This window comes from Physcomitrium patens, chromosome 1 (genome assembly GCF_059467195.1).
Source record: "Physcomitrium patens ecotype Gransden chromosome 1, ASM5946719v1, whole genome shotgun sequence".
In the NCBI taxonomy this organism is placed as follows: Eukaryota; Viridiplantae; Streptophyta; class Bryopsida; order Funariales; family Funariaceae; genus Physcomitrium; species Physcomitrium patens.
Genome location: NC_143410.1, coordinates 19,686,868 through 19,699,380, shown reverse-complemented (window position 1 = coordinate 19,699,380; position 12,513 = coordinate 19,686,868). Strand labels below are relative to the sequence as shown.

Sequence of the window (12,513 nt, the reverse complement as noted above, 5' to 3'; positions counted from 1 at the left end):
AATGGTATCGCCGCGCTTGACTGGGATTGACTACCATCCTCTCCAGGAAGCTGCGATTGTAGGAGGCTGATTCGGCTGCGTATGGAGAGAGCCATCCGGGGAGCTACGAGGCGAAGGGTTTGGTGGAGCATCGAGGTTGGGTGCGGCGGTGGGATATGGATGGGGCGAAGAAGCGCATAGCTGCAGCGTTGAGCAAGGGATGGAGAAGGGGGAGATTGTGAAGAAGAAGAAGAGGGAGGGCGGGGTAGAGGGGAATCATTGTCACGCAGGGAAACTAATGGCGGAAAGAGGGTTTTGGGGTAAGGAAGAGGACAGATCGCGTTGGAGAAGTGATATAGGCGTGTGGTGATTGAATTGAATTGTGTTGGGGTGGGTGGGAAGTGGAATTGCGGTGAAGGGGTTGGAAATTCCGCAATGGAGGTGAATGCGCAGGTGATGCAGGCTTTGCTGAGCACGGCGGCTCTGCTTCTTCTGGTCATCTCAATGCGTGCCACGCAGCTTCTGCCCGCGGGCCGGGAGAGTGACAAGATTGTTGAAGTTGAGCTTCCAGGTGGATCTTTAAAAGCTTAGGGTTTGGATTCGCCTAGTTTTTTCCGCAGAGAATGTTGTTAGTGAGTGCAGGCGGTGGATCTTTTGGAAAGATAAACGAATTGGATGGAATGTGGTGTCATTTTGAAAATGAACATGTTGTTGGTCGAGCGCGGTTTGGGAAATTGTGAATTGGGATATCATAGTGCATTGGTCTGTCGTTTCTACGATAGGCTTCACACGGAAGGTCTGACTTGTGAAAACCTACAGAACGCTCATTGGCAATGCTGCCGCCTGAGAGTGAGACGAAAAGGATTGCCATTACGTTTTACACTGCACCAGCTCCTTTTGATGGAGCTGAGGGAATGCGGCAGAAGTTGGCTATTCACTCTTGGCTGCATCTAGATTTACGCCCGGACGTGGTTCTCATGGGACGACATCCTTCGCTCAAGACTTTCGCGGAGACTTTACAACCCTATGTCACCGTGGATTCGGACATTGATATCACGTACATTAACTATCCCTTTTCAGCATCCCATTTTATTGTATGTACTTCACCTAAGAAGGAGAGAAAGAGCTGCCACGTACGAAAATGGAATTGCAGCCAACTCATGATCCTAATGAGCTGGGTTTGTTTCAAGCAGGTTTATGGGAAATCCTATGTTTCACAGCATGATTGGACGAGTACAGGCTTCAAGTTCAGAAATTGTCGTGCTTATAGACCCTAACCTGGTTCTTCTAAACGATTTCACCGCCGCGATCACAAAAGTGAGGGCAGTAGACAGCAATTGGCTGCTTGTCGTGAAGCCTATACACACAACCATATTTCCGTTTGAATTGCAAGGCTCCTCAGGGTCGTGGTTACATAGCGATGGATTGTACGTCGAGCCCGATGAGGTGGGGACACGCACTTAAGGCCGTCTCGAGTTGCATCTATCGAATTTTTGGATTTTTGATGATTTGTTTTGAAATCCTTTTGCACGGGATGGATAAGCTTGGTACGAATTTTCATGCGTTTTAATTGTGCTACAGGTGCGGAAGATCGTGAGACAAAAGGGCTCTAGCGGCGACTGCTATGGTCCAGGGCTCTGGGCATGGAACAAAGCTGATGCCCAGTTGCACGCAGGAGTAATTCCACCTTTTGTTTACGGAAGTGGTCATCACAGTGAGTGGCTTTTGACGGAAGCCCTAGTTTCCAAGTATCGCACCGTTATTGACGGAAGTGATGTCATCACACTCGTTGCTCCTCAGCACGTCGCAAGCCGGATTTACAATGGTATGGACGTGCGCTGACTATTAGCAGAGAAATACGTGAACTATATCTTTGCTAATCCTAGTTCTGCAATCGTACAACTACCACCTAGCTAACCTTGTTTTAGTATTTGGTCGTTCGAAAGGCTGTATCATACTTGTTACGAATGGATGAAGCATTAGAATTTTGTTAGGTATTAAACCGGTTCCGTCAGTGAAGCGGTTGCAGCATAACATCTTCTTTACTATCTAGATCTCGTGTAACCCTTTTCTATATTAATTTCCTTTGAAGTGTTCGCAGGAATTCCTTTGTAGTTGCATTTAAGCAGATTATTGATGCATTATGGCTCCATAATTTTCTTCAGAGTGCCTATGTTGCACTCTTTTTACTGACCCAGCAAGTCGGACGCTTTGTTGCAGGTGATGGTGCTCTTGGGAGACCATGGGATGTGGCAGGGAATCGTGTCCTGGCTATGCAGTACGGGTCTTTGTATTATAGACCAGCTGATTTGTCAAATGTAACCGTGAAGTTGATCAAATGCGGGGAAAAGCTCCGGCGTGGTTTGTGTCTCTACAATAGAACAGATCTACTTGAGGCCTGCAAGCCACACAATAGGAAACTCAGACTGGCTCAGAAAGTTGACCCGCAGGCAAGCCGTGGTAAGCTATGATGTAACGTTTCCGAACCAGTTCTTTCGAAATGCGGTGAAGCTACTGTGCTTTTGGACGATGATATGAATGTCAATTTGGCGATGATTCTCTGACCGGGGTTGAGGGCTAAATTATTTTTAGTGATTGGGATTCTTTGACAGATTGGTTCAAATTTTCACAATGGTTTGGACGAAGTTCTTCTGATAGAGGAGTTCAAGCTCTGGATTGCAAAACCATAGCATCATTAACAAACGAGTATGTTCGCTGCCCTCGATTGACAAAGAAGTCCATAAAAGTTTCTGAGCTTTGGCTGCCATTCTCTCTGGAAGCACTGGCTTCAAGAGTAGCCAGTCCCGACAAGGTTATTATTCTGTCAGTTGCTGGAGACAGCTACAGGACTATGCTTATGAGTTGGGTTTGTAGTCTACGACGTCTCAACATCTCAAACTACCTTGTATATGCCCTGGATGACGAGCTTTACCAACATGCAGTGAGCCAGGTAATATGAAGGATTGAATTTTTGTAGATGGTATGTTTCCTAGTGTGCTCTTCTTTTTCTGTTTAAAGTAATTGCATTTATTGGAACTTGCTAGTATCGGAGACAAAGATATATTCGTGTTGTGTTCGGCTTATTAACTTTGTACGACTCGCTTGCTTTGTGTAACAAGCTGTTGAAGGGGAACGATAAATTCAGGGGCTTTATTATGTTGTTTGCCTGATTTTAAGTGGTGGGAGGACGGCAGGGTGTGCCTGTGGTGAAATCATCACAGACCATGCGTGTCAGCCGCGACGACTGCCACTTTGGGACGAAGTGTTTCCAAGAAGTTACGAAGATGAAGTCCCGCACAGTTCTACACCTTTTGCAACTTGGATTTAAAGTCCTATTCAGCGATGTCGATGTCTATTGGTTCCAGGTCAGTCTTTGCTCTTTATGTTGATGATTCATTGTCTAGCTTGACGTATTCACCTATTCAGAAACAAGACACGTTGACAACTGAGCAAAATGTAGTGACTCGTAATGTATGTGTGTATTAGAATTTTGGTTACAGTAGTATTTAGAGTTGCAAAGGGTTGAGTTTGAAATATTTGTGCATGTTAGGCGACTCCTTTAATTGTGAAAGGCATGAGAGCAAGCTATTTGTTCTGTATATTTTCAAAATCTTAAAACCATCATCGTCACCATTATTATTATTTCGTGAATGTAAAAATAGAGATCAGTGACTTCAGAGAAATTATATCTTGTATGTATTTCAGCTTCAATTCGTCGTGAATTTGAACATCATCATATAAGTTTGTATTTATTTTTTCTTGTCAGCTAGCACTATCTCGGGCTTGGGTGAGAAGTTGTTACTAAATATATAGTTAGTGATTACCCTTCGATAATATCGAGATTTGTATGAGCTCCTCTCTTACTATTGTATTGCTATGCTGGAGCAGAATCCAATCCAGGAAATGATGGCCTATGGGCCTGGCACTCTTGTAGCGCAGACCGATCAATACAATGAGACTGGTAGGCTCCGGTTCACTTCACTTGCTATACGAACCTCCTTTGTTGGCAATTTAGGATTTAATTTTGTACCAACTTTGTGTAAGTTCGACTCTTTGTTTTGTTACATACGTCTCCTTAATCTGTGGTGGTTACAAATTTTGCAGAGGCAGCCAACTTGCCCCGGCGCTTGAATTCAGGATTCTATTTTGCGTGGTCTGACAGGGCTACAGTTGCAGCATTTGTCAAGATAGTGAAACATGCAATGACCTCCAACATGTCAGAGCAGCCCAGCTTCTACGATACAATGTGCGGCTTGGATGGCGTATACCGAGTAGGGGACGATAAATGCGTGGAGCCTGACACCAACGTCACAGCAATTTTCTTAGACAGAAGAACGTATCCAAACGGCGCTTCGGGGAATCATTGGGAACAGAGGGACGTAAGGAAATCCTGTGAGCAACAAGGGTGCAGGGTGTTGCACAACAACTGGGTGAGTGGCAGGGAAAGGAAACTGAAACGACAAATTGCTGCAGGGCTGTGGGACTATGACGAAACAACACGCATGTGTGTGACCCACCGAAAGAAAGTTCAATCCTAGGCACTACATTCTAGTGCACTGTAATCTACAGGTCTTGATTGTTTTTAGTTTGCCTGTCATTGAGAAATACATCTAAAGTTATTAGGGCTCAATTTTGACGACATTTTCCACATTTTCATTCACATTTTCTGCAACATAGTTTGAAATTCACAATTTTGTGGGAGAGAATGGGCTTAAGTGGGGAAGTGAGTAGAGAAGTTGAGGTTGTGCAACTCAGCATCTAGCTCTGACTGAAAGGCGGCATTTGCTTAAATTAGAAACTTAGATAGCGGATTGAGGACACATTTTGTGATCATCGAATATTTTTTCTGCAATGATCACTGGTTGGCCAGCATCTTTGTTCCTGCCTGTGTATAACAAATATCCTACTTCTCGGGCTATTGCCTTAAACTTATCAATCAAGACGTTTGTGAACCCTAATTTGAGAAGGTTTGAGGAGAGTATTCAGAGCTTAACTGGGTCGATTATGAACCCTACAGAATAAGAACATAATGAGTCCTACTATTGTCATTTTTACATAATTTGGTTAATTACAAGGTTTAAGTTATTAATTTGTTGAAATTTGAAGTTAAACACTTGCAAGATCTAGTTTTTAAAATTTAACGAAATATGTTTTATTTAAATTATTTATAGATTATAGATTTAATAATTTCTACAAATCTACATTTCTTAATTAAGATAAACTTTTGACTCATGTAAATTAGAACCTAAATTATTAATAATTAGATGTTAAGAGTAGTTAAAATTAGGTAGTAAAAATAATTGGCATATGAATGAGTCCCAAATAAATTGTATTGTATGTAAAAGTTATTTATTCCAAAAAATCAAGGATTGAATAGTGTAATGAAGTTAATACAGAAAATAATATTTAACTTTTTGCTGTTATGATTTTAAAAGTAGGTGTAATAAGTAATTGATTTGACAAAAATAATTATTTATTAAAGTGATATATAAACATGTTTTATTTTATCATCAAATGTAAGTGATTGTTATTTTTGTGCATTTGATGTTAAATTGATTTGACAACTATATTTTACAATTTAATTTTAAAAATCGAATTACAATGTATAAATGGTCCACAATGACTCTAAACTATTGAATAATGGTAGGTTGAACCTAAGAGTTTTGAATTTGTTCTAAAAAGGTTGGCAATTTGAATCTTGCTTGTAAAACTTGCTTGGGATTTTTTTATCCCTATAGTCAAAAAAAGAAAAAGAAAAAATTACAATACATATAGGATCATATAAGGAATATAATTTTTATTTTTATAATAAAATTATGTACCATTTTAATGATAAAAATAATCTAAAAATAGATAAACTATATGTCATCTAATTATGAGTTTTAAAATTAAATCATCTCTATTTATACATACATAAGTTATTTATAAATTTTTACTAAAATATAAATATAAATTTAAATTGGTATGACTTAATTTATAATAAATATCAATTATTACATTATTTGACAACCATTACTATTAGTTAATAATTAGTAAAATTATAAGATAAAAATTATAAAAAATTATTGCTTTTACAATTAGTTTTTATTATTTGGACACTTTCATGAATAAATACAAATTAAAGAGCACTAATAGGATTGATATACTTATATTACGAAAAAATAAAATAAAATAAAATATTTTAGGCTTATTTGTCATTGTATTTATATTACACATAGATATTTCATAAAAATTTAAAATATTTCTTGCTTTATAAAATGACTAAAAGAGTATTGTTAAATAGCTCAATATTAAATATATATATATATATATATATATATATATCCTTGAAACAAGTTTATCAAATATACAAAGACAAAATACCTTTTAAATCATAAAAGAACTTTTAAAAAATAATTAAAATAAAAAGATGATTTCTTTTTAAGAACCTATAAAAATTTATTTTGATAAATTAATTTACTAGTTATATCCATCTATTATATAAGACAACTTGGATATAATACAAAGAGACAAAGAGGCCGTTTGATTAGTTGTGAAGAAAGAAACACAAAGAAAGAAACACAAAGAAAGAAACACAAGGAATAAAGGGAACTTGGGAATTATGGAATATGGGAATCAAGAAACGTAGGAACAAGGGATTGTGGGAACATGGGAATAAGGGAACATAGGAACCAAGGAATATGAGAACAAAAGAACATGGGAACTTGGAAAAGATGGAATGTGCTTAAATGTTCTACTTTTAAAATGTCCATCGATGAGACATACCTTTTATTGTCTATAGACAATGAGTGATTAGACCAATGTTTTGTTGGAGAGTCTCTTAAATTTGTTGAGAATAAAGTGAAAAGATACTCAAAACATATTCAATCTACACATCCAACCTTAAAAATGTTTTTTTTTTTTTTTTTTTTTTTAATATTTTCAATAAATAAAAGATCTAAATAATACACATGTCTTTTTGTGAATGTGCATGGCGCATTAAATATCGTGCATCTTATGAATTAAAATAAATTCTTATTAGATGGAAGTCTATTCTAATTCATAACAATTAAATTACCTAATATTTTTAAATAATTATAATTAATCCTTAAGGCTTATCAATTTACTATTTAATCCCTTAAATAACCTTTTAATCAATAAGAATATTCAATAATATTTATACTTGTAATATTAATCAAAATAAATTCATACATTTAAGATTTTTTTTAATATTATTATTGTATTTTATTTTTCAAAAATTTATCAAAATTCATTTATTAAAACAAATTCATCCATGAATGAGTTTTTATCCATATATGCATTTTCATCTATAAATGAGAATTCATCCATAATCTAACATCATCCACTTAACCTAAATTCATCCACTTTGAATTAATGATTTTTTCATCCAATTCCCATCCATAAAAATCATTTATTTAATTGTATTAGTTCATCTAAAATACATCCTAAAATTAAAAAAAATTAATAGCCTTCACTTCCCACATCTTGGCAGTGACTCCCTTGCACAAAATTCATCACCACCTCCTTATTATAAACTGCCTTAGATCAAGCCTTAGCTTTCTAGAAACTAGACTTAAGGACCCCTTTTAACCAATAAAATTCAATTCAAAAAAACTAAGTGAGCTAGGAGAAATCTTACCTCAAAGTTGGTGTTCTATTTTTGTTGGCAGTAGACCCCTTTACACTAAAACTGCCGCTGTTGTGTTGTCCTTGACTAGCTTCAAGTATGCTTAGACTTTCTAAGAAGCTAACTTGAAGATCTAACACCTCCAAAAAATTCAGCTTCAAAACTGCCCTGGTTCGCCCGGTATCGTCCTTCAAAGAGGGTGCTCCAATTTCGCCTAGCAGCAGACTCTCTTACACTGAAACTGCTGCTGCTATCTTGTCCTTGACCAGCTTCAAGCGTGTTTAGTGTCTTTAGATGTGCAACAAGAAGATCTATCTATCTTAAAAATTTCAGATTCTAACTCTAAGTATCCAAAGAGAAATCAAGGAAAAACTAAAGCTAAGTAAATTTGATTAAGATAGAGAATTGTTTGGCATAGCTTTGCCACAAAAGGGAGGAGGGAGGCCAAATGAGCCCGTGAGGCTTCTTGCATCTTGGTCTTAAGACCTAAGGGTGGCAGCCACATCTCCACCCATGAATCCCAAGGAGTCCAAACTAAAATCTATGGCCCTCATTGATTCAAGGGTCAAAATCCGAGATTAAGGCTGATGGCCATTGAATGAGCCCTAGAATTGAATTTTTGGCCAAACTAACTTTTCATTGTGTTTAAAACATATTTTCCAATAAGGATTGATTACTCACATGCCTTAGTTCATAAGAATTTGTAATACTTATGAAGATTAGAAGTATGGCAATTTGGATTGAATTTAATTTATTCATGTATTATTTTAACTTACTTATGACATCATTATTAACATAATTTAAATTAAATAATTATTATGACTAATAATAGATAATAAAAGTAATAAGGATTAATATTAAATCAACTATTGATTCATTATTTATGCTCACACACTAATACTAATTTTCTTTCATCTAGAGTTATCTAAACTAATTTTCACCTAATAATTGCAATTTGACACTCTTAATGCATCTTTTTGTTCTAAAATAATCAATGAGTTGATTTAATGATTCATCTTTTCTATTTAGTAGTATTTAATTAAATTATCATTTGTCTTAAATTTAATTTAGTTTTGTATTAGAAGTGCATGGCTGTACTATAGGCATGCGAGTAAATATTAGCTTATTTGATCAAAAAGGTTGTTTTTCAACATCCTCCTTTAAACCACTAGCTTCCAATGCTAGAGGGTTGTAATATCAAAAAAATTATTGCTTAATAGATAGTCTTGATGCTTGGCTTTTAAAGCAATCCAATATAATCATGAAGTAAGGAGAAGCAATCAAAAGACAATACTTTTGTAAGCAGATTTGTCAACTATGTTATAGTATTGACATACTAAATGTTGATATCATCCAATTGTTAGTGCTTACATATTGAATGATAAACTATGTCAATGTGCTTTGTTTATTGGTAGAATTTAGGATTGTGAATAAGCCAAATTATACTTTGATTATTGTAGAGGATGTGCATGGCTTGGCTTTGCTAGTAATGCAAGTTTGTAAAGAGCTAATAATGCCAAATAATATCCTTTGTAATGGAACATGTTGCCACATACTCAGATTTGGTAGTAGAGGAAGAGACACAATTTTTCTTTTTGTTATACTAGTAGGTTGAGCAAGAGCAACATACTTGTATAAGACTTTTGATTTGTGAAATTTCTAGCATAGTATGCATCTCCATATCTTTCAAGCAATATTGTCTTGGCTGTGCTATTGAAACACAATGCAAGGTAGAGAATACTTGTGAGGTAATAAAAAATTTGTACTAAAGCTTGGTAGTGTTGGTATTGTAAGCTTGCTAAGAACTGTGCTATAGTATTGACTACATAGCTAATATAAGGATAGTTGAGGATTTGTACATATAAGAAGCACCCCACAACATTGGGATAAAGAAACAATGGTGGGAAGGAATCTCCATCATTGTTGATTTTAGTGTTGGGATTGCTAGGTATATTCATTGGAGTGCATTCATTGAAATCAAAGCAGCTCAATATTTGTTGGAAGTAAATTGCTAGATGGATAAAAATGTGTCCATTGGTTTAAAGATGAAGAATGTGAAGCTTGATGTTGAGGTGGATATTTGAGCAAGTAAAACACTAAGTGTTGTTTTGTGTAGTGCACAAGGTCTTTCAATCAGGCCATTGAAGAGCAAGTGTCAAAGCTGTCATCTACAAAGAAAGTCACAATAAGCCACGTGTGAGCTAAAATAAATCCCCACTGGTTGGAAGTCTATTCTAATTCACAATAATTTAATAATCTAAATATTTTAATAATTGTTGATTTGCATTTGATTTAATGTCTAAGAAATTTAATAATATTCTAATCCTGAAATAAAATAAAATAATTTAGTAGATGATTTCATCTAATTCACAACTGCTAATTAACTTATGAGTAATTAAATAAAAATTCTTTTGACTTCTTATTAAGAGAATTTAACCACCTAAACAAATTAAATTCACACTCAAGTAATCACAATCTACAATATAAGCCATACAACAATACAAAAGCCACATTCACGTAAGGGATTTAAAAAAAAAAAAAAAAAATTAAAAATATTTTTGTCTAATAAAAATTTATCCAAATTTAAACCTTCATCTATAACAATTTTTCATTCATGAATGAATTTTCATCCTTGAATGAGAAATCATCCAAATTCAATTAATTCTCATCCATAATTTATCATTCAATTAAAAATTTCATTCAACTATCATAATTCAACCCTGATCCTAATTCATCCTCCTTACTAAGCTTCCTTGAAACTCTTATTGAGAGGAAGGTGATGTGGCTTGCAACGGGTTTTCCCGCTCCACGGCAATGACTGCTGTAATCCTCAAGATTTTCTCCTCCACAACGACTTCTGATCCCCGCTAGGCTCCTAGCACCCCACTCTCGAACCGCAGCAAGGCCTCTTAGGTTCAATTAACAAACTCTAATCTGTGGATCTAGACTACGGATCGGTGGCAAGTCGTTTAACCTCCTTGCGGTTGCTGAGAGATTCAGCTATTCAGGCACTTAAATAGATGACATTGCTCAACCTTCAAGCTATTGGAAGCTATGGATGTCTGATCGTGGATGTTTTCCCATTCAAATGTGTTATGCTTTGCTAATTGTCGCAGTGATCAATGAGTGATCACTGAGAAGAAATCTTCCAAGAGTTGGTGAATTTCTTGCCCTAGTGGGACCAACCCTAGATGACAACTTGTATCAATTCTACTTGACTGGACGTAACCACGTCAAGTCCCAGGAGCCTTCAATTGCAAGCATCTACCGTACATATGAGCAATAAAACAATTCTTTACTCGATCCACAGTTCTGCTGTCCATGTGGCTCTGATCACTCTTGCGACTCCAAAAACTCTAATGACAGTAGACCTGCACGCACAGACGTGTTCAACCACCGCAATAGAATCAGACAATTGTCGCGCAAGAACGGTCTGACCAGCCATGAATACCGAGAAGATGTAAATCAGGTTGGAACTAGAAGATTGCCTTCACCAAACTTCACAACTCTCCCACCTCAAAGCAATGATAATCAGCCAGATAATCACGCCTCCGTCACCTTGAACACAATGTGAATCTATCAAGTTTCCACTATACAAAAATCAATGATGACAGCCAAGTGGATCCTTCAACGAAGCCTACCACAATGATAAATACCACTTCAAGCGCCAAAAACGCACTCCTTCGGTGAACTAAACAAGCAACCAAAACTCCAATGAAGTTGAATTTAAATACGAACGCTGATGCTACTTCAACGGATTTCTACTCAAAGAACTTCGATCAAATGCGACGCATCGCCAATCGAAGCAATCTACGCATAAGGACAAGAACTCTTGTTGAGCTCATAATAGAATGAACCAACACAAACTCCTTGGCCGCTCTCCGATCCATATCAGAAGTCCCCTGGAATCAATATAAGCTTCTGCGCCACAATACCGACTCTTGCACTAGCGCCATCGTAAATTCAGCCAGTACCCTCTACTTTGCTCATCGAATAATTAAGATCTCCAAAAAAAATTCAGCGAGGCAATCAACCACGAATAGCCCTACAACAATTCAAGCTTCCAGTTGCAAGTCCAAAACGAGAAGCTGTAGGAGGCCGCAGTCCAAATCCAACCGGAGGGAAAGAGAAGTCTAGTCCTGCAACTGTGATGTCCGAGGCTCAGGAATAATACGCACACCTAATCACGTGTTGTTGTAAGAACCAGGAATGAAGCAGCACCATAGCGCCGAACCGAGCTTGCCGTCCGCCAAAAAAAAAAAAAGATAAAAATAGCAACAAGGTGCAGTGTCAAATACAATCGCCGCACCCTCAATCGTATGGAAAAAGAAAAAACTCACAAATTCTGCCTAAGTGCAAAGCTCTGCAACAGTACGGGAAAAAAACGAAGAAGAGAGAAGCACCGCTGAGTAGAACTTGCCACATCACCACAGCACCCAGTTAGAGAGCACCAACGCTAAAATAAAACAAAAACCAGCTGCAACGGAGCTTATTCTCCGGAGCTTAGAATAGAACACAACACTGCTACAAGAGCAAATCCGCTCTCAACAACCAATGACAACTATAAAGCTAGAAGAACAACAAAAATCCTCAGACCGCAAAACACCGAAATTGGTGGAGCTCTATCCAAACATACCACAAAATAGAAGAGAGAGAAAAATATGAGGTCCGAGGCGCACTTTACCGGACCTCGACAGCTTCTTCTCGAAAAACTGGGATCCGCCTTCACCTCCGGAAAATCCGGGAAGGTAAGGGATCTTCTTTTTTCTTTTTCTTCTCTTTCCTTCTCTTCCTTCTTTTCTTTTTGTTTCTTTTTTCTAGTTGGATGTTTTGAATCAACGATTCCACCTCTACTTCTAACCTAATTTAAATATTTAAATGACAAAAAAACTACTACTATAAAATCA

At 36.8% G+C, this 12,513-nt stretch overlaps 1 protein-coding gene and 1 long non-coding RNA gene across 3 annotated transcripts; one reads left to right on the top strand and one right to left on the bottom strand.

The window, feature by feature from the left end:
• Nucleotides 1–4,861, top strand: LOC112288733 (beta-arabinofuranosyltransferase RAY1). The gene is made up of 9 exons (XM_024533251.3): nt 1–550; nt 799–1,036; nt 1,173–1,425; nt 1,561–1,804; nt 2,200–2,439; nt 2,592–2,929; nt 3,174–3,344; nt 3,868–3,940; nt 4,084–4,861. Exons 1-9 carry the CDS (start codon nt 415–417, stop codon nt 4,515–4,517), a joined length of 2,127 nt encoding a protein of 708 aa, XP_024389019.1. The 5' UTR covers nt 1–414; the 3' UTR covers nt 4,518–4,861.
• Nucleotides 4,862–10,200: 5,339 nt separating this feature from the next.
• Nucleotides 10,201–12,253, bottom strand: LOC112288737 (uncharacterized). 2 transcript variants are annotated; one of them, XR_016504476.1, is made up of 2 exons: nt 11,122–12,253; nt 10,201–10,977 (listed from the first exon to the last, which is right to left on the bottom strand). It is a non-coding gene; the product is annotated as an uncharacterized LOC112288737 (long non-coding RNA). The 2 variants fall into 2 exon arrangements; XR_002971659.3 differs by having other exon boundaries at nt 10,328–10,977; nt 11,248–12,227.
• Between the last annotated feature and the right edge of the window lie 260 nt (nt 12,254–12,513).